Consider the following 23046-nt stretch of genomic DNA (forward strand, 5'->3'; position numbering starts at 1 on the left):
AATGTTTAGAAAAAGTGATCAAGGACACTCTCAAGGCCTCTCTTAAGCACTTTAAAATTAATTGTATGACTTGGGAAACACTAACACAGGACTGCCCATTATGGTGTACCCTCATCAGAGAAAATGCTGTCCTTTATGAGCAAAGCAGAATTGAATTAGCTCAGAAGAAATGCAAGATGCACAAAGTTAGAGAATCCACCTTTAATGTTCATTTGTGTCTGATCTGTGGCAGAGCATTCTAAGCTCGTATTAGTTTGATCAGCCATAATCAGACACATTAATTTGACTCTAACAATTATATCATTTTTGTCCTCTTTGAGAACAATAGCAATAATAGAGAAATTGGGAAGTGGGAAGGGTTCTGGATAAGGATAATGAATTTAACTTTGGAGATACGGAGTTTAAGATGTAGCTCACAAGAAAAGGTAGATGTGCAAGTGGTAACAGGCCCTGCCAGCTGTAGCTGATATGTCAGATGGGGAATGGATTACAAGAGTACTTGGAATGGAAAGACTTGTAGATGCTGATAACACACCCAGAAGGAACTGTGTATGAAGACAAGATGTACATGGTCAGGATCATTTAGCACCTTTCTTCTAGATAACTTAAGCTTAAAAATAATAAACAAGGGAAAAACAAAAAAAAATCCCTTTCCCTTCCTTGGGGAATAATAAGTGTTATTAACTCTTCCATGTTTTAAGAATAAAAAATAAGGAGCATCGATGTGGTAGGAAAAAAATCACAGAAGAGAAAATACAGAAATAAACACTAAGAAGAAATAAAACAATATTGCATAATCACAAAATCCTTATTTTATTGGTTATTTTCATTACCATGCTCCATGAAGGAGAAACAGAAAAACATCCCCTAAAAGATGATTATTTCCATATGAGCAGTTGGAAAGTTCTGATAAGCTTAACTGACCACCAAGCTTAATTTGGAGAGTAACCTATAAATTGTAAGTACCTTTCCAGTGTTCCCTTCTTTTCCAAGCTCTTTCCAGAGAGAGTAAAATGGTTTCTGTGTGAGCCATTCAAAGAAAATTTAACAACTGGGGCATATCCTGGCTGGTGATCTATTTCCTTTGTGTCTGGATTTCAGCATGAAGTGTGACCTAAAAGTATTGGCATCATTTATACAGGTTTCAAAATCAGCTCTCTTGGCGAGGAATACTAACTCTCCCACTTTTTTCCATAACCTAAAATTACATTTGAAAGTTAAGTATGACTCAATGGTGAAATTAATTCCATTTTATCTGATGGGTGTAGGCAGTCACCTCCTGTACTTCTTAAAAAGATATTATTGATAGTCTTTGTTTTTATATCCTTTCCCAAGAGATCCTTCCCTTCTCTCCCACCCAGAAAGCTATCCCTTAAACTAAGAATTAAAAAGAAAAGAAAAATAGCACTTCAGCAAAGATAACCAACATTCATGGAATTTTACAGTATATATTGTGTTTTGCTTCCATGGACCTTCACCTCTGCAAGTAAAGCCAGGAATGCACTTTCTTATATCTCTTCTTCCAAACTAAGATCAGTCAACATAATTATACAACACACAATTGAAATCTGTGTTTTTTTTTTTTTTTGTAGTTGTGTACTTAATTTTTCTTGTTTCTGCTTTCTTCACTTTTCATCAGTTCATATGCTTTCCCTTGCCTCTATGTTCTTTATAATCATCATTTCTTATGCTACAGTAATGTTTCATTATATTCATGTACTGCAATTTACTTATCAATTCTCCAATTGATGAATACCCATTTTATTTCCTCTTTTTGGCTACCACACAAAGTGCTGCCATCAATATGTCAGTGTATATTAGACTTTAATTTTTTTCTATTACCTTCTTTAGTTACAATAAGATCTTTGAATTAAAGGTTTTGGATGTTTTAATCAATTTTTAAACATAATTCCAAATTGCTTTCTAGAAGACCAATTTACAGCTTATCAATCGGTCAATCAATAAACATTTAGCAAGTGCCTGCTATATGTGAGACTCTGTGCTAAGATTTGGAATAGGAGTATATTAGTGTCTTACTTTCCATAACTCCTCCAACATTGAGTATTCATTTCCTTACATCTTTTCTACTTTGACATTCTTTACTTTGTGGGTTCAAACTGGAATATTGATAAGTGATTTTGAGGATAAAGAGTTAACCTTGATATTAAGAACATCTGACTTAAAGTCCTGCCTTTGAGATGTGCTAGTTGTCTGACCACAGGCAAATTATGTATCTTGAGCAATTTTAGAAGATTTTAAGTTTCAGAAGAATCACTTTAATTGCTGATCTGTATTGATTTCTGTAATGCACCAGTTTCTAGAATTGGAATTCCATATAATAATGATGGTAAAAACAATAACAATAATAATAACTAACATTTACATAAATATCTCTATAAAATTTGCAGTGTGCTTTATAAATAAATAACTGATACAATTATTATTGATGAAAAAATATTGATGAGGAAACTGAGGTTAAATGACTAGTCAAAGTTATACAACTTATAAACGTGCCAGGTCTTTCTGATTTCATATTCAGCACTTTACCCATTGTACCACTTGGCTGCTCTATAACAATGAAATAATAGGTCTGAATTTTTTTTAATTGCCATATTTGAATATGTAGTTTTGAAGCTTTAAATTTTTGTCCATCCTGAAGGAGCTGAAGTTGTTTTTGCCATTTGAAAGAATGAACCACTCCCTCGAGAAACTATGAATTTAAAAAAATAATGTATGTAATCTGTTTTGGGTAAAGGGGCTATACAATTTAAAAACTTTTTAAAAGTCTATTTTATTAAGTATTTCCTAAATACATGTAAAACAATTTAACAATCTTTTTTAAAATTTGAGTTCCAAATTCTCTACCTTCCTCCCAGCCCTTTCCTTCCTTTTGAGTAGGCAATTGATGTTGATTATACATGTAGAGTCATGCAAAACATATTTACATACTAGCCTAAATAATATAGTCTTGATGATTTTCTCCATGGAAATTGCATGTTTCTCCTTGGAAGTCTGGATTTAATTTGTGAATAGGTCATTTTGTCTATAAATATTCTAAATATGCTATTTGCATTGGCCATCTCCATTTGAATACAAAACATTTTTTTTAAATGAGTTACAGTTTTCTTATGTAGGGTATGTTATGAAATAAATGGCAAGAAAAAAAGACAAAATTAAAATTTGATAAAGAGAGAAATGTCTCCGATTCAAATTTTGCTAAGACCTATTCATTTTCACATGTAATTTATTCCCTGCACTCTCTATTCCCTTTTCTGTTTCTACTCATTTGCATGCCATCTCCCTGACTTCAATATACTCCCTTTCTGACTCTGTCTCTCAAAATTCCATTTTTCTTTAGGATTCAACTCAATTAATGAATAAGTAATCATCAGACACTGGGTTAAACGCCAGGCATACTTAAAAAAAAAAAAAAAGGTAAAATTATTCCTGTCGTCAAGGAGCTTACAATCTGATGAGGGAAGAAAACATAGAAATAAATAGATACATACAAAATACATACAGGGGCAGACAGAAGGAAATTCAGTAGAAGATCATGGCATTTTATTGTTTGATCAAGCTCATAAGTGTTCCATAGGCCAAAACCTCTTTCATTTGCCCATTCCATGGGGCAGGAGGAAGAGCCCCCTGAGGTAGATGTCCTTCTGACTCGCCTATGGGTTTGAGACTTGTAAACCTGGTTTAGCCCATCTGCCAAGACAGTTTTACAGGGCTGTGGCCACTGCACATCCTATGGCTTCTTGGAGCCACAGTGGGAAATGACACCAAAGCGGGATGAGCAGGCCTGAAAAAGGGCTCAGTAAGCCCTCACACCTGAGGCCATAGTTCTCCCTGAGCACCCCATATACCCACCAGAGAGTAGGAAGATTGAAAAGATAGGAAAGAAGTTTAAATGGATAGCATGGCTAGGCTTAGAGTCAAGAAGGCCTAAATTCAAATACAGCCTCAGATGCTTACTTGTTGTGTGCTCCTTGATGTTCCATCTGTCTTCCTCAATTTCATCAACTGTAAAATGGGGATAAAAGTAGCACTTAACTTGTCAAGTTGTAAAGAGGATTAAATAAGATAATATTTGTAAAAGTATTTACCATAGGGCCTGACACTAAATGAAACATTTGTTTCATTATGTGTTTCATTTTTTAAAAATTGGTCTTTATTTTTCTATATCTGGGTGTCTTCATAGCTCAACTCAAGTGCCATTTCCTTTTATAGGAAGAGTGAATGAATCCCTTTTTTTTTTTTTTTTTTAAATTGAATGACACTGACCCCCTGGCTGTTTCACAAATGAAATATTCCATCTCATGGTTATAGGTATTCTTTCTGGCTATCTCCCATACCTATAGTTTTCTCCCTCCTCCATTCCACCTATGTTGACCTCCCTGTATTCCTTAAAATCTCAACTAAAAAAAAATCTCACCTTTATAGGAAACTTTTCCTAGCCCCTCTTAATTTCAATGTTTTATAACAGAATCCTCAGTTAATTATTTTCTATTTATCCTTTTACCTTCTTGCCTCTCCCTTAAAATCATTTTGTACATGTTTCATAATTACCTTTTTTGAAAAATAGAATGTAAGCTTCTTGAGGGAAGGGACTTAAAAAAAATTCTTCCTGTTTCTCATTGACTAGCATGTCTGACACATTGTATTTAACCATTAACAAATGCTAGTTGAATCCTAAATGACTGAATATATTGCCTGGGTTGTTAAATGTTGAATGTTCCATTAAACTCTCAAAAGATTTCCAACCAAATTTGAATATATATTCATCTTACATTCTAGGAGTCAGTAGATAAAGCATGGGAAATACATCTTCAATGCAATCTCTCTGTTCAGAGAAATATCATTGTATCATAAAATGCCTCATAGTAGAAAGTGAGTTTGATTAGAAGCCAGGATACTTTGATTGTGGTGATGGTTTTGTATTATGTGTGATCACACGGATTTTTTTTCTTTTATTTTAAAAAAATTTACATGTAAAACAACATTTTTTGGTGGTTATACATGTACATTCTTTTTTTTTTTTTTTTTTTTTTTTTTTACATATTCCACATGAATCATGTTGGAAGAGAAATATCAGAACAAAAGGGAAAAAATACGAGGGGAAAAAAAGCAAAAGAAAAAAAGTAAACAAAATGTGTTGATTTACTTTCAGTCTCCATCATTCTCTGTCTGGGTGCAGTTTATTGGGATTGCCTTGGATCACTGAACCACTAAGAAGAACCAAGTCTGTCATAGTTGATCATTGAACACTCTTGCTTGTTACTGTGTATGATGTTTTCCTGGTTCTACTTGTTTCATTCTCTGTGTGTGATTTAGCTTATCATTTAACCACTCAAAAACTCCATTTTCCCATCTCTAAAACAGAATTAGACTAATCTCATAGCTCTAATATTATGTGATAATAATGACTTACATTTTTAAAGTGTGTTAACTTCTCTAACTCAGAGGTTGAGTTTCACAAATGACTACTCTTAGATTCAAGGTACTTTGTGAATCCACATTCTTGACACTATAGCTCAGAAGTCTTTCCAAATGTGTTTACTCTCAATAGGCAACCAGAGAGTGTAATTATCTGAGAGCAAAGGCATTTACCAAGAGGCACTCTAAGGCATACTCTCATAAATATGCATACCATCTCTAGAGAGAGTGAACAAGTATAGAGATCAATCAATCAATCATCAATAAATGTATATTAAGCACCTACTATGTACTAGTTACTGTGTTAAGTTAAGATACAAAAGAGGCAAAATATAGTCCAGATACAACTCCAGTAATGAAAACCTACTAAATGAACTAAAGTGATGGCAGTGTCAGAGGAGAGAAGGGGACATAATCAAGAGACTGCAAAGGTGAAATAAACAGGCCTTGGTAACAGCTTGGATATAGAGATGAGAAATAGTGCAGAGTATAGGATGACTCCTGGGTTGTGAGTCCAAGGGCCTCAGAGGATGGTATTGCCCTCTACAATTATAGGGAAGTAGGAGGGAAAGAGAGGGTTTGGGGGATTTGGACATTATTGAATTTATGATGTCTGTTAGACCCCCCCCCCCAATTCTAGACTTTTTCTAAGTTTTTTCACAAATAACCAAAAAAATAGAATTAGTTGAAAGGACTCCCAATTTTACTAGTTTGGATTCTAGACTTTGAGATCTGTCCTGTCATTTTCTAAGCATCCATATTTCTTTTCAGAAAGTTTAAGAAGTTATAGCCTTGAATTCCTCTTTCAGACTCTCTAATACATGCTTCTTTGATAGTCACAATTCCTGATATGTGAGGAAGAAGTGGGATATGCCCTTCCTGGTTGGGAGCAGTCAGCAAAAGGCACAGTCAAGGTCATCATCTTCTCCGTTTGATTTCTAGGGTCAGTTTTGCTTTTAAAATTTCTCTATTTCTCCAATTTGCTTACTTAAATAAGAGGGGGAAAAACACCTGAAGCAATCCTTGAACAATGCCAGTCATGGGGATGGGGCTTCTGACAGTCTTACATGCAATCCTTTGTGCTCAAAGCATAAGCTAAGTATATAAGGAATGCACTTGGGACTCCCAAAGTCTGACAATTTCAATATTGCTTATTTCTTTAAAATATTATTAGTTTGTTTTGTTTTTACATCACAGAAATTTACAGAATATTTGTATTTTGTGAGAAGTGTAACGAAATAAACATACAGTAACTTCATCTGAAAGTACATGCAATATTTTACATTTGTAGCATTTCCCTTCTCCCCAAATCAAGCTGCACTACTTTGGGTTTTTCATCATGCCCATAGGAACTTCTTCATTCTTAAAGATTAATTCATAATTCAGCCTTGGTACTCACACCTCATCAACAAACCTGGAACCCTTCTGAATGGAGGGTTGAGGGAGAAGCTCCTCCCCAAGCCTCTATTTAGGGAGTGTTCCCCAGACTAATTAATTTTTCATTTCTCACCTGAACTGTACTACTTTGAACTTCTTTATTATCCCCTCCTTCTCTTTCTCCTTTCTGTTTTTAGCTTTTTTTGTTTTGACATTTTGTCTTCCCCCCCATTAGTTTGTAAGAGCCTTGAGAGCAGGGACTCTTTCAGAGTTTAAAACAATGCCTGGCATATAGTATGTGCTTAGTAATGTTTTTTGATGGAGTCTGCCATTTGAAAAAAAAATTTTTTTGATAGTGATCGAGTTTTTCTTTATTCTACCTCATACCTCTTTGGAGGGGGGAAGAAAAACAAATTTCTTATAACAAATATGAATAGTCAAACAAAACAAATTTCCTCTATGGCTATATACAAATATATTTATACAGACACATACACACACATACATATATCTATATCTATATCTATATCTATATATCTATATCTCATTTTTTGTCCTAAATCTGTCAAATTTCTGTTACTGATAAACCTTTTTCATCATCTGTAATCATGAAAGGTCTTTGTATTGATAATAGTTCTTACAGTTTTCAAAGTTCATTATTTTTAGTGTTGTGTATTCTCATTCTATTAATTTCTTTCTTCATTATTTTATAAAATCCTCTAAATTGTTCTTTTTATGATATTGATGTGATATAGTATAAATTGTTCTTCCATTTTACTTAATTCTGCATAATTTCTTTTGTCTTTTTCTGTTTAAAATCGTATGTTTCCTTATTTCTTAAAATATAATATTACTCCATCACATTCACATACTGAAATTTAGCTATTCCTCAATTTTGGACATTATCTTAGTCTGCAGTTTTTTGCTATTGCAAAAATAACTGTTGTAAATATATTTGTACATAAAGAAATCAAATAGTATTCTTTTAAGTTTTATGTCTATTATTAATATTTTCTCTCTTATGGAAGTCTAGACAATCAACAACAACAAAAAAACAAACTCTGATTTGTAGCATTTGTTGTTGATTTCTTAGGTTCAATGTAGGCATGCTACATTGAAATTTTAACTGTGTCTTTCTAGTTAGTTATTGCTGGCTCTTTCACTCCTAGCATGTACTGTGTAGTATCTTTCTTGTGTAGACCTCCAAATTGCTTTCCAGAATGGTTGTACTGATTCACAAGCCCATTACTGTCTTCTTATAGACCCTGCAACTTTTTACCGATTTCCTTTTTCCCCCTTTAACCAATATTACCTTTTTGATGGGTGTGAGGTGGAATCTCATCTTAAATTTGCTTAAATTTGCCTTTGACTAAATGATAGTGAGGCACCTCACTCAGTGGACTCAGCAAGACCTGAGTTCAAATCCGAAGTCATATACTTACCAGCTATGTGATCCACCCTGCTTGCCTCAGTTCCTTGTCTGTAAAATGAGCTGGAAAAGCAAACTGCAAACTACTTCAGTATCTTTGCTAAGAAAATGCCAAATGGAGTCACAGAGTCAGAATTGACTGAACAGCAAATTAATGGCGATTTGGAGCATTTTTCTCACTTTTTTAGAGATAGCCTTGGTTTTTCTCTTGAGGATCATCTATCCATGTTGTTAGATCATTTATCAATTGAAGAATGACTTAAAAATACATTTGAATCAGTTCCTTATATATCTAGTTGGCTCATCAGGGATCCTTTATTCTCCTCCTGCATTAGTGACTTTTATCTTAAATACATTAATTTATTTGATCCTAATAACAATCTAATAACAAGACAGGTAATAGTATCTCAATTTTTCCGGTTTGGTGATCTGTCCAATTCATATAATTAGTAACAGAATTGGGATCTGAAGCCAGATATCTGGATTTAAAGGACAGGTTTTGTTTTGTTTTTGTCTTGTTTTGTTTTTCTGATAACTGTGCTATGGTCCTTCTGTTATCTATGAAAACATCGAACCAAAATAAAATGGCATAAACAAGTTTATTCATTGATCAACTATTTATTGAGCGCTCACTATGTTCTAGGTACGTGTTAAGTTCTATGATAAAAGATTAATATGACTCCTCAGGGAGCTTATTCTGTAGTAGGATAGATAAAACCATGTTAAAAACCAGGCAAAATACAAAGCATATGTGTTAAGGATCATAAGAGTAGTTTAGAAAATTCATGAGGGGAATCTCTTTTGGCTGGAGGCTCAGAAGTTTGTGTTAATGCTAGCAAGTACCTTGAGATTTGTAAAGCACTTTACAGATATTAACTCATTTATCCCCACAACAACTGTGTAGATCAACTTTTTGCCGATGGGGAAATATAGTCACTTAAGTGACTTGCCCAAGATCATACCTCTAGTAGGGTTGGATTTGAACTCACAACTTTGTTATTCCATAAACAGTATTCAGTCTGCTATCCCTTGTGATACCTAGCTGCCTATATTGATGATAAAAACATCAAGAGACATTTGTCTCCTGGGACGGATTGTTTTTATTGAGAAAGAGCCATGGAAATTGTCAATTTGATTTACAAATTACAAATGTCCTTACAAGTTCAATTAAATGAATACCAGCTAATGCAGGCTATAGATTGTTTACATGGGTGACACCCCTAATCTTGCTTTCAAGTTATACTTTTCAATTATGCCTGCTTTGTTTAGTTTTCTTTGGTGATAGAGAAAGTCTTTTTATTTTTACTTTTTTAGGTACCCTTTGTTATTAGCAGAAAAATCTTTATAATCCTAGCAAAAAAATTTTTGAAAGAAGGCAACTCTCAGTTTGGTGCTTTGTTTCTGCCTAAATATAGAACTGCCCCTTTTCATTGTGTAATATATTATACAGAAGAGGTAGTAGAAAAAAGAAAATTAGAGTCGTTAGGACAATTTCCTAGTTACTTTTAGGATTTCAGTAGCTAGGTGACTCAGTGGAGAGAGCACTAGATTTGGGAGATACAGATCTAAATTTGAATGAAGCCTCAGATACTCTGGGCAAGTGGATTAACCTCATAAACTTATGAGTGGTTTCCTCATCTATAAAATGGAGATGATAATAATAATATCTGCCTCTCAGGATTATTAGATTCAAATGAATTAATATCTATAAAGTACTTTGCTAACCTTAAAGTGCTATATAAATACTACCTCTATTACAGGTCTTTCTAAGTGATTTGTCATTCTGTTGTAAGAAATTTCTAATATATCTGCTACACTTATTTACAAATGTTAATTTGTAAATTATTATATATAATGCAAAAATTGTATTTCAGTCAACAAGGATTTATTTAGGGCTGATTATGTGCTAGGCATTACATTAAGTACTGGAGATAGAAAGAAAAACAAAATCATGTTCCCTGTCCTCAAATAGCTCACATTCTAATGGGGGGCAGATTAAAAATTGTACACAAAATATATATATTGTATAAGTGGAAAGAAATCAAAGTGAGCAGATGATTTTTTGTGCTTCTCCTTAATTACAGTAATGTAGACAGTGGAGTGTTAATTACATAGGATTCATGGTGATGGGCAGAAGGAGATTTTTGATTTTGTTTCCAGATATGAGTCCCAAATCATCTTACAAATCAATCAATTTATTAAACATATGATAAGCATTTATTAAGCCCCTACTATGTTCCAGGCAGTATAAAATTTTGGAGTACATAAAACCAAAAATGTCATAGCCTCTATTTTCATCTGTAGAAACAATATGTACACATATACATACATACATACATACATATATATAAAATACAAGATAATTTTAGGTTCAAAGGCACTCATCTAGAGAGATGATAAAAGATCGAATGTAGAAAGTGACCCCAGTTGAGCTTTGAATGGATCTAGTGATTCTAAAAGGTATTAGAAGAGGTGAGGAGCTGTATAGACTTTGAACATAGAATGAAAATAATGTCTTTTATAGGGTTTAAAAGAGTGATATTTCATCCTTGAAAGAGTAAGGAGTCACTGCATTTTTTGGGGTGATTTATGCATTTAGAACAATACCGAATGTTTTTGTCTCTATAAGACTTAATAATTTTGTCTTTTTTATACTATAGTTTAAACAATAGCTATAATGCTATCCTAGTCATTGACTATAGAGACCAATTTTATTTTTTGCAATGCAGCATGCTTCAGTTTCTTTGAAAAAAAAAAAAAACCAAAAAAACCCCCAAACCTGTTCATTTTTTGGATTGAGAAATGCCAGCATCCTTCCTTGGAGAAAAAAAAATGCATTCTTCTTTGTTAAAGCAGTTTTAAGATAGGAAAATTTCCCCCCTTTTTCCTTTCTTTTCTCTTATCCCCCCGACTTGGTTTTAATTTATAATTTTAAAACACTTGGGCACTTTGAAATAAAACCACAGTATTCCTAGGAGCTGCTTGGTGGAATGTTTTAATTTCCCTCTAGAGGAAAGGAAAAAAATGCCTCTTAACATATACTAAATTTCTCAATGTTGCTTAGCATTTTGACGAAAATTTAACGTGTAATTTGAAATCCCAGTCATTGAGCATTTAGCTGTAGCAATCAGAGTAGGTTTTCCTTTTATCCAATTAAAATTATTATTGTGATTTCCACTTAGTCTCATTAATATCATATCATTAGTATCTCATTGGGAAATGTCACTGTATTAGAAGATTCTGTCTAATTCTATACAGATTCTGATTTTTGTTAAAGCCTGTTGCTGTTAGAGGCAGTAACATATCATATTATACTTTCAAATTCATTGGCTTCTTATTCTTCCAGATGCAAAGGAAATAATATATAAGCTTAAATTTTAAATATTCAGTTGCAAAAAGGCTACTTTTCTTCCTCTATCTCAACTCTCCAATAGAGGCTCCTAATAATAAAAATGTCCTAGTTAAGTTACCAGGCAAACCAATTATTTTTTTATTTGTAATTATTAAATCTATAAAATGAAGGGGTTTGATTACTAAGTGATCTCCAAGGCTCCTTTTAATTCTGATATTTCATGATTTGGGTTAATTATTCATGAAGCACATGGCAGTAACATGGTAAAAGATAACATTGCACTTTAGTCACAACATGCATAATGCATTCTGTTAATTATTTTTAAAATCATCATATTAAAATAAAAGCCTAGCTCACTACAGACTAAACTTTGCTAGTGTTGGGGGTTAGGTGGGAGGGTGTAGGAAAGTGGGGTGTGTATGTGTGTGTAGGAGGAGGACCCAGGGTAAATTTCGAATGGAAAAACACCTTTGGAGAAGAACAGAAATAGTTTAGGAATAGTTGAGCCACCCTTCCCCCACGGCCCAATAGCGATTTTTTATATTAGCACTTTAAGGTTTCAAAAGCATTTTCTATAGAAGGCAGCTATGTGATGTGGGAAATTCCTGCTGGACCTCGAGCTGGGAAGACCTCCATGCAATTACTATCCTGGACACCGTGTCTGTGCCCGGGAGCAGGCTAATCACATAATACTGCCTGCTTTATTCCTTTTGCAAATTGGTGTGAGGATCAAATGAGATAATTGTAAAGAGCTTATGAAACGATAGATATTTATCTTTATTATAATATGTTAGGTTATTCGATCCCTCATTTGAGCCTCATCACCGGGTGAAGTAGGGCATTGGACGTGAAGACAGGAAAGATTTCAGTGCAGTTACAGCTTTAACTTCTGTTTGACCTAGTTTCCAGTAAAATGAGGATAATAATAGCATTTGACCATCAGGGTTGTTGTAAGGACAAATAAAATTCTTATTATGCTTTGAAAATTGTATACATTTTATTATTATCATTAATGATTATTAACTGCTACCTGGCTAGGTATTTTCTGGTCGTTTATGGTACCCTAGTTGAGTTTTCCTATCTTTCCCCCCCATTTAGATTGTAAATTTCTTGAAAGCTGGGATTACTAAATTATATTTGTACCCTCGACACCTCGATGTAATTAAAGTGCTTAAGAAATGCTAGTTGTAGCATGGTCCTTGAATTGGGATAAGTAAAGCTGTCCCCACCTCACTTGTTTTGGAAGTGGGAGGGCCCACTGTTGTGATGCAAGTTTTCGGACCTTTTTTGTATCTTAATATCTTTGTGCAGTTTTAGCTCTTTAAGCTTATTAAAGTTTAAAACTGCACTAAGACTTTGGGGATAGTCTGTATTGATGTTTTGCTTTTAAAACTGCACTAAGACTTTTGGGACACCCCCTATTGATTTGTTTTGATTTTCCTTTCTTCTTTTTCTTCCAACCTTCCTTCCAACCCCCCCCCCAAAAAAAACAAAAAAACAAAAACAAAAACAAAAACAAAAACAAAAACAAAAACCAACAAACCCAAAACCCAACAACAACAACAAAACAACTACGATTTGTTGAAAGTAACGGTTTTCTAAGTCTGGAGCGGGATACCAGTAGAAATTTTGGTAATGTAAAAAACAGTCAATGAAAATTAAATTATAAATTATAACATATAACGAATTCTATACAATGTAATAAATAATTAAAGCTATGTAAAAATTTTGGCCACTATAGTGACTGATAGATTTTTCTCCCCGGCAACAGCAAGGGGCAGGAGGCAGTTTCCCAGGGCCAGCTTCCTGGCAGGCGGTGATGAGGTCTGCGCACAGGCCCGGCTCGCTCCAGCTGCAAGCCAGAGGTGGAGGGAGACTGGGGAGGAAGGGGGCTCGTGGGATCTCCTCTGTCCTCTCCTCGCCCTCATACGTCACTTCCGGCAGCCCAGTCTACTTCCTGGTGAGAGGAAAAGGAGAGGAGGAAAAAAAAAAAGGAGACTGGTGGTGTTGCAGTGTGAGGAAGAGGGGTGAGAAGAACCGAGGTGCCTATTCCCGGCGGCGCGCGCCCCTGGGAGGGAAGGGTGAAAGAAGGGGGAGGGTAGGGGGCGGCCCCCGCTCGGGGGCGCACGCGCCGGGCTCTCGCTGCTCACCCCCGGCCCTGCCCCCCTCTCTGCAGCGTTGTCGCCGAGGCTGGGGCTGCGGAGGAACTGGGGCTGCCGTTCGCTTCTCAGTGGCCACTTGCTCTTGTGTCCTTGCAGGTTTACCCAGAGCCCCGGAGCGAGAGCGAGTGTCTGAGCAACATCCGCGAGTTCCTGAGAGGCTGCGGGTCTTCCCTCCGCCTGGAAGTGAGTCAGAGGGGCCGGGGGCGGGGAGGAGGGCCTCGCTCGGCTGGGCAGCCTCCGGATTCTGGGGCGCCGGGCCCGGGGCGGGGCGCCCCAGATGCTGCTGCGCCCCTTGTTTCCAGCTGCGGGAAGCTGCTTTTCCTTCTGCCCGGGGAGGGGAGAAGATACCTGCGGAGGAAACGGCTGGCAGATACAGATGCTTGGGGGGCTAGGGCTTCCCAGGTGTGGTCCTCTTCATCCTTTGCCTCCTCCTCCCTTCCGCTGCTGCCTTCGGGAGATTCCCCAAAGATGGGGGAGGGGGGAGAAGGGACAGAATGAGAGATCGAGCTCGAGCGAACATGAACCTACAGTGGTGGGCATGTTTGGGGAGATCTACCTTTTCCGGAGGAGAATGAATGGAACCTAGAGAGTGCGGTGGCCAGGTTTTGGGAGAGATGTCTTATCTTTTCTGGAGGGAGAATAAATGGAAGTTAGAGGGTGGGAAGATCTGAATGACTCTTGCTTCGTATCTCCATGGATTTCTGTCTATGCTTTCTCACGATGGGCAGATTTGGAGAAATCTCTACCTTTTCTTGAGGGAGAATGAATGAAGGAAAGGGAGGGGGGAGAACTGTCAGTGTTATTCTTGCTTGCTCTGTGTTTGTGCTTGTGTTCGCATGTATATATATACTTCTGATGTTTGTCAGGTTTAGAGAGAGCTCTAGAATGAATGGAGGCTAGAGTTTGGGGGGAACCTATCTGTATGTTGTTTGCTTACTTTGTGTATGTGTGTATGCCTTCTGATGGTGAGCAGTTTGGGAGAGACTGATACCTTTTATGGAGAAAGAATGGATGGAGGCTTGGGGGTGGGGTGACCTATCTGGGTGACTTTTGCTTGGGGTGTATGTGTATTTTAGAAGGGAGGCATGTACAGGGCATCTTTTTGGTATGGAAACTATTTGTTTTGGAGGGGAAAAGAAGTTGTGTAGTTAAAATCCATTCTTGAACGATGCTTTTTTCCTGGAAAAAATAGTTTGTGGCCTTGATGTCATGCATTTGCAAATACCAAAGTTAGTCTCGGGAAGAAAATGCTATTTCTTGGTGGCTAGTTAAAAAATCTCGCTATTTTATTATTGTATTTTATGTATTTATTTTAAAAAATAGAACCCAAACCTTGGGTTAGTCTGAACTAGTAGCAGGTGAATACTTGAAATGGAGTTAAAATGGACAAGAACTCCCCTTCCCCCATTGCAACAACAGAAACACTGTTTCCCTATACAGTCTACTCCTCTTCCATGTCAATGATTCATTATTCTTAAGCCTGTCTTGTGAAACAGTTAGCTTGCTTAGAACTTCATGTCAAAATTCTAAAACAGCGCTAATTTTGTTAAATAAAGGAATACTTTGTGGCATACATTTGGGGTTTCTTTTCCACAGGCCTTATGTTAACCTTAGCCAAGACTTGAAACTTTTGGAGTCAAGACTTAGAATAATTGAAATTTCTAATCAGAGCTTTTTCTGTACCCTTGTCCTTTCCCTCTCTTTACTGCTAAGTATATTAGTAGGCTATTGATCAGGAGCTGTACTTTTTTTCCTTTTCCTCCTCCCCCCCATGAGAAATCCTTTTGGTGACATTTCTGTTGACACAAACCCTTGTTCTAGGTTTTTTGAAAACACAATAGCAAAACAACAAAGATTCATTATATGTAGTCTCTGGAACATTTATGTGGACTGCTTATCTGTTCTGAAAATACATAGAAATCAAGGCATTGGAAGATGTTTTAATGTTTGTTCCTTGTTAAAGTTCTATAATTTATGTTAATATTTTATGTCTATGAAGAAATTCTCACAGATGGGTAGGTAAAAGTTGGCGAATAAATCAGAGTACAATCTGGAAACGAAAATGATTGTTTTCTTTCAAGGTATTAAATTTGTCAACTTCCTAAATTATGATACTTAATTCTTCAGATCATAGGCTCATACATTCAGACTTGGAAGTATGAACAAGTCTAAATCTTTTCATTTTACAAATAAGAAAACTTGAGACCTAAAAGAGTTTGGATGTCTTCTCAGAGGTTACACTAAATGTCAAAGGAAGTTTTCTTGATTCCACATCTAGGACTGTTCTTATTGAACTGTCTCCTACTCCCCTCCCCCTCCCCCCAGTAACCAGGGAGGCTTTTATCTTGGATCTTTTTGATGGCAATAACGATTTTTTAAAAAAAAATATACATTACACCATTGAAGTTATACTATAATTTTGAAGTTTAATTGGTTTGACAAGTGTTTTTCTATAGTCAAATGATTGCATAACACCAGTATTGTAAGAGTGTTAGAGTATTAAAGAGAATATCATTAGATACTGAGAGACCGAATTTCATAGTGGATAGAGACCCAACTTTGGCATTAGGAAGACTAATTCAAGTTCTGACTTTGATACTTAGTGGTCTTTTGACTCCTGGCACATCACCTACCCTCTTAGTACCTCAAATAACTCTCTAACATTAAATTAAAGAGCAGTTACTCATCTGCATTTATAGAGAAGGTTTCTTAACACAAATCTGGATTATTCTCCTTTTCTCCAGAAATCATTGGGTGCCAAAAATATTTCATTCTTTTCAGAGGTAAATTATGAAAGTTTTAATAAAATTTTGTATACATTTTATATTTTAAAAAATATGTTTTAGAGCAGCATTTAAAGTTGACTTGATTATAAATTCAATTTTAATTTAGTATATAAAATTTCCTTACAAATACAGAGTAGGTGAGGTTGCTAGTCATATTAGATTCTTGATTAGAAATTCAATTTTAATTTAGTATATAAAATTTCCTTTAAATTATATAGTCAGGTTGATAGTCATATTAAAATACAAATATCTATGTTAGAATCATACTTTTTTTTTTTTAAATTTTATTTAATAATAACTTTGTATTGACAGAATCCCTGCCAGGATAATTTTTACACAGCATTATCCCTTGAAATCACTTATGTTTCATTTTTTCCCCTCCCTTCCTCCCCCCCCCCCCCCCAAGATGGCAAGCAGTCCTATATATGTTAATTATGTTGCAGTATATCCTAGATACAATACACATTTGCAGAACCGAACAGTTCTCCCGCTGCACAGGGAGAATTGGAGAATCATACTTTCAAAGTTAAATGTAAGATAAAAAAACGAAAGCTTGGGTCACCTATGTGGTAATTAAAACAATATTTAAGAGTTTTAAAAAATTGTCATAGAGTTGATGAAAGTACTCTGGTATTTAACTTGATATAATATAGATTCTTTTGATTTCCTCCTTTCATTTAGATTTGTTGGTTTGGAATGATTCTCACTATCACCTAAAACAATTTCATGATGACTATTGTGGTTTTCAAAGATATTTTGAAGAAAACAATTCTATACATTGTTGTCAGGTGTTTGTGTTTTCCAGATTCTGCAATGCATGTGTAAACGAAAATCTTCGAATTGTAGAGACCAGAGACTTAATGCTGGATGGGGCTGCTTTAATTGTTCTTTAACTTTGTTTTTTTGGAATTGAAAAGTAACAAAACATTGTGTTGACTGATATTTTAGATTCTGTTTTGTTAGTGATAAGCTGTTGAATTTGAAGTCTCTGTTTCATCTTCTGATAAACATCTTTTTAGGATCTCTAAGAAAAGTGATAAGTTGAGTATTTTGATTGGTAAAGGTTCCCGAATTAATTTGGGATATAATAGAAATTAAGTTTGTCATACATAGTAGAGATTTTGTGCTATCCACAATTTATGGAGCCACCCTCAAGAGATCACAGAAGCTTGTTCATACATGTCTTTGTGACTGACAACCTTGATACCAGCTTATTCATAACTTCGATTGACTTTATTTTTTTTCCTTTCTTTAAAAAAAATAGCTTTTTTACTTTTCAAAATACATGCAAAGATAGTTTTAAACATTCACCCTTGGAAAACCTTGTGTTCCATATCCCCTTCCCCGCCCACCCCTCTCCTCTAACAGCAAGTAATTCAATATAGGTTAAACATGTACAATTCTTCTGTACAGATCAAAGAGGGGGAAAAAAGGAAAGAAAAAAGCAAGTAAACAACAACAAAAAGGTGAAAATATTATGCTGTGATCCACATTCAGTCTCCATAGTCCTCTTTCTGGATGCAGATGCTCTTTCTATCACAAGTCTGTTGGTACCTCGAATCATCTCATTGTTGAAAAGAGCCAAGTCCATCATAGTTGATTCTCACGTAATCTTGTTGCTACGTACAGTGTTCTTTTAGTTCTATTCTCTTCACTTAACATCAGTTCATGTAAGTCTTTCCAGGCTTCTCTGAAATCATTTTTTTGATTGTTTCTTATAGAATAATGATATTCCATTCCATTCATATACCATAACTTATTCAGCCATTCCCCACTTGATGGGCATCCACTCAGTTTCCAGTTGTCACAACAAAAAGAGCTGCTACAAACATTTTTGCACATGTGGGTTCTTTTTCCTTTTTTATGATGTTTTTGAGATACAGATCCAGTAACACTGCTGGATCAAAGGGTATGCACAATTTTATAGCCCTTTGGGCATAGTTCCAAATTGTTCTCCAGAATGTTGGATCAGTGATTGACTATTTTAAAACATCTCCGCTAATCTTTTGTTTTTACATCACCATCATTTCCTAATGTATCCTTCCCTCTTCTTCCATTCAGAGCACTGTCCTTTATGATGTAGAATTTAAAAGAGGAAAAAAAAAAATTAAGCAAAACTTATCAACACTTCAACTGAGTCTGACATATTCTACCCCTACAACCTACAGTATTTGCAAAGAAGGGAGGGAAGTAAATTCTCATAATTCTTCTTTGGAGCCCAGCCTAATCATTATAATTACAAAGCATTTAGTTTTTATTTCCTTTTTTCTTTCTTTCTTTCTTTTTTTTAAAATAAACTTTTGGCTCCTATTATACTTAATAATACATTTTGTTTCCTGGTTCTGCTTACTCACCATATAGTATTTTATATGTCTCTCCATGTGTCTGAATTCTTCACATTTATTGTTTCTTAAGGCATATTCCATTTCCTCACATTTATGTGTCACATTTGGTTTAGACTTTTCCCAGTTGATGGACATCTGTTGGGTTACCAATTCTTAGCTACTAAGAAAAGTGCTGCTATAAATATTTTTGTCTATATCAGACTTTTTTTTTTTCTCTTTGACTTTAATTGTACTTTAGATATATTTCTAGCAGAATCTCTGGATCACACAAACAGTAGAAACATTTAGGCATTTGCTTAGTTTATATCATCTACTTAGGGCTTGTAGGTTGCTCAGTGAATAAAATAGCAGCCTTTTATTTCAGATCTGACTTCAAATGCTACTAGCATGTAACCTTGGGCAAATCACTTAACCTCTATTTGCCTAGTTTCCTCATATGTAAAATGGGCATACACTTCCCAGGGCATAAAGCATGTAGCATCATGATTGGCACATAGTAAGGCTATATAAATTTCCAGAATGGTTGGGTTAGCTCATAGTTACATCAACTCTAATAATGTTTCTTTCACAATTCCTTCAACATTAACTATTGCCATCTTTTGTCATCTTTACCAATTTGTTGGCCCAGTTAAAACCTGAGAGTTGTTTCATTTGTATTTCTTTAATAGTTATTTGGAATAATCTTTCATATGATTGTTAGTCTGCTAGTTTTCTTTTGCTTCTTTTGGTTTTTGGAAAGGTATCTTAGCATTCCTACTGGCTTTTACATTGAAAGGCAAGTGACTTAAGATAGAATCTTAATCTTTTTTTGGAAATAAGTTTGAATATTTTATAACTGTACATTATGTGATATCTCTGTGGTAGTGAAGTTTTGGAAAATTTTGAGCACATTTTGCAAATATATATGTATATGTGCAAGTATACACATATAATTAGAGCTAATATTTACATATAGCATTTTAAGATTTATAATTTACATGCACTATCTCATTTGATCCTTACAACAATTTGTGAGATATGTGCTTTTATTTTCTCCATTTTATATATGAAGAAAATAAGTATGAGAGAGGTTAAAATCCTAGTTTACTTAGGGTTATATAGCTAGTGGTTATGTGAGGTGAAATTTGCCTCTATATAACCATTCTAATCTGTCTCTCTGTATTCTTCTGTTTAACTCCTCTATTTCATCCTGGCCAGTCTCCATGACTTGCCTACTCTCACCACCATGCTTTTGCTAATCTTTTTATGTCTTGCTTAAGAAACTTTCCTGTCTTTTTTCTGATTTCATACCCATCCATTCTTTAAAGACTGGATTACTTCTTAACACTTTTCAGAAGACTTCATTTATGCATTCATTGATTCTTTTCTGGTTCCCCTGAGAATTTATTTATCATGGGTACACAATAAACTGCACAAATGGCCTATTGCATATAACTTAAGTTTCCTAATATTTTCATCACCCTAATTTTATCTTTTTGGATAATTTGAAAGAAAATGCTTAGAATGTTCTTATTAAGAACAGGGAACCATAGAATGTAAGCATGATGAGGGCAGGAACTCATTTTTCTTTTTGTATTTCTACCTCTTAAAACTTGACAAATAATGGGCATGTAAAGATTTATGGAATTTAAAATCTTTACACATTAGTATTAGTTATCTCAGGCACAGTTATAGGCACAATTATAGCTAATCTGTAATGTTCTTGGGCCAGAGCATATATAGAAAATTGGCTTTAAGAACTGGCAGCAAATTTGGAGACCACTGGAAAAGGAGGGAAGATAATGAAAATATAGAAGTCTTATAAGACATTTATGACTGGCTTTCCCTTTTTTCCCTGAATGAGGAGAAAAATAATAATTGAAAGATGGAAAGTTTAGGGATCACTTTTAGTTGGAGTTTTTGTTATTGAGTAGTTTCAATTGTGGCCTATTCTTTGTGACCCCATCTGGGGTTTTCTTTGCAAAGACACTGTAGTGGTTTTCCATTTCCTTCTCCAGCTCATTTTACAGATGAGAAAACTAAAGCAGGCAGGAATAAGTGACTTGTCCAGATTTACCCAGATAGTTAAGTATCTGATGTTGGATTTGAACTTAAAGATTCTTGAGTCCAGATCTGGTACTCTATCCACTGTGTCACCTAGCTGCTCTCTGGTTAGGAATGCACTTTTGTTACTTTGTTTCCCAAAAGACTTATTTATGTCCTGTAGAATTTTTGCACATTTGTCAAACCTTTTCATGTGTTTCTCAGTTATCTCCTCATCTTTTAGCAAGATTTTAAGTGTTTTTCATTAGCCTAAATGAAAAAATAACAGCTTCCAATTTATTTTTAGGAGTGTTTGAACATTGAGTTAATTTTTGAAACGAGAATCAGTTATGCTGAAACATAACCAAAACTTGTTGATGCAAGTTTAAAAAAAAACTATTGAAACAAAATCAAGAGTAAATCTCCTTGTGTAGAAAACTCCACCCAAGGGTTATCTTTTTTCTAGAACCATGCAGTCTTACAGTTAGACCAGTTTTAATAAACTTTACAGTGAGAATTTAAAATGGAATTGTAGGTACATTTTTAGGAAGCCTGTTAAGCTTTTTTTAGCTAGTCTTCTCATACTACTGATCAATGGGAAGCCTTGACTTGATGTGATTGTCTTAAATGCATATTTTTAGCTGGTTTGGAGAACTCTTCCTTTCATTTTGTTCATTTCTTTGTCAGAACTTGTCTTTAAGGTGAAGAAGCTGAAGATTTAACAATAGTAATTACATCATTAAAACGGTCATTTGGGAGAAGAAATGAATAATCTTCAAAGTATAATTAGGGAAGTATTATCTTTGAGACATTTAAAGCCACAGGAGAATTGTTTTTGTCCAGATATTATCATTGCAAGGGGCAATGGGAGACTAAGGGAGAACAAGGGCAAGGCCAGTGACTCACCTATTTTTCTCTTGCTGCTTGGGTTATGTTCAGCTGTTTCAGTCAGGTCCAGCTCTTTGTGATCCCATCTAGGGTTTTCTTGTCAAAGATACCAGAGTGGTTTGCCATTTCCTTCTGCAGCTCATTTTACCGACCAGGAAGCTGAGACCAGCAGAGTGAAGTGAGTTTCCCTGGCGGGAGCACTCCTTTAGAAAAATGAAAACACTTGAACTCCATTTTCAACTTGAAATCGTAGGATTGTAGATTTAGAGCCAGAGGAGACCTTGTTAGGTCATTCAGTCTAGACTTGTTCTACGGAGGAGCAGAATGAAACCCATAAGGTGAAGTGGTTGTCTTAGATCACAGAGGGAACAGGTAGTGGAGCTAGAATTTGGCTCAGAACCTCTTCCAAATCTGTTATTCCATGAAACCATGTGGCTTCTTAAATTGATCCTTGATGTGGCTTAGGGGCAAGATTTTTTTTTTTTAATATAGCTTGATCAAATGATTGTTTTCTAAGATGAAATTCATGGTGAGAAATTTGGTTTGATTTTTTTTTTTTTAGCCTGTGGTCTATTTGGGACTAATCAAGCTTCTTTGTCTGACAGGGACCTCATTTATTGATAAAAGTTTATCCTTGGTTAACTTTTTAAAGTTAGTGGAAAAAAATCAAAACTATCATATAAGGGCAACTCCTAGTTAATATTAGACATAGGGAATTATATATATATATATATATATATATATATATTATATATATATATATATATATAAACCAAAATTGTCTAATTGTCATAGGGACTTCAGTATTTGTATTTTTACATATATAGAGATCACAGCCTTTCTATGCTTTTCTTAAGTCAGGTTGGCCAAAGAATTCATTACATAATAGCTTGTTTTCTAGAGGATAAGCTTTTCTGTACTTGGAGGATCTGATCTTCCGACATAGTTGATTCGTAGGCTCATACTTGAAGTCTTTTCCAGCTGTCCTTGCCCTGGAAAAGTTCAAGTCCTAAGAGGAGATAAGGAATAGAAACAATTTTATCAGAATTAGAAATAAAAAGCCAGCTTCACCCGTCAGGACAATATCATTTTTTCATTTTTATTTAATAATTACTTTATATTGACAGAATCCATGCCAGGGTAATTTTTTTTACAACATTATCCCTTGTACTCGTTTCTGTTCCAATTTTTTTCCCCTCCCTCCCTCCATCCCCTCCCCTAGATGGCAAGCAGTCCTTTATATGTTGAA

General features: G+C 35.1%; 1 protein-coding gene across 6 annotated transcripts in view; it reads left to right on the forward strand.

Annotated features, from left to right (window-relative positions):
* ARHGEF7 (Rho guanine nucleotide exchange factor 7) overlaps positions 1 to 23046 on the forward strand; it is a 333485-nt gene that overhangs the window by 28472 nt on the left and 281967 nt on the right. For 5 of the 6 annotated variants that reach the window (XM_051984209.1, XM_051984207.1, XM_051984208.1 and 2 more), the window contains exon 2: positions 13853 to 13939. In XM_051984209.1, the coding sequence (XP_051840169.1) occupies positions 13853 to 13939 (87 nt within the window). Of the gene's footprint in view, positions 1 to 13630; positions 13637 to 13852; positions 13940 to 23046 lie in introns of those variants that run through there. The other variant, XM_051984213.1, reaches the window with a different exon arrangement.

The sequence above is a fragment of the Antechinus flavipes genome, chromosome 3, assembly GCF_016432865.1.
Source record: "Antechinus flavipes isolate AdamAnt ecotype Samford, QLD, Australia chromosome 3, AdamAnt_v2, whole genome shotgun sequence".
Taxonomy (NCBI): Eukaryota; Metazoa; Chordata; class Mammalia; order Dasyuromorphia; family Dasyuridae; genus Antechinus; species Antechinus flavipes.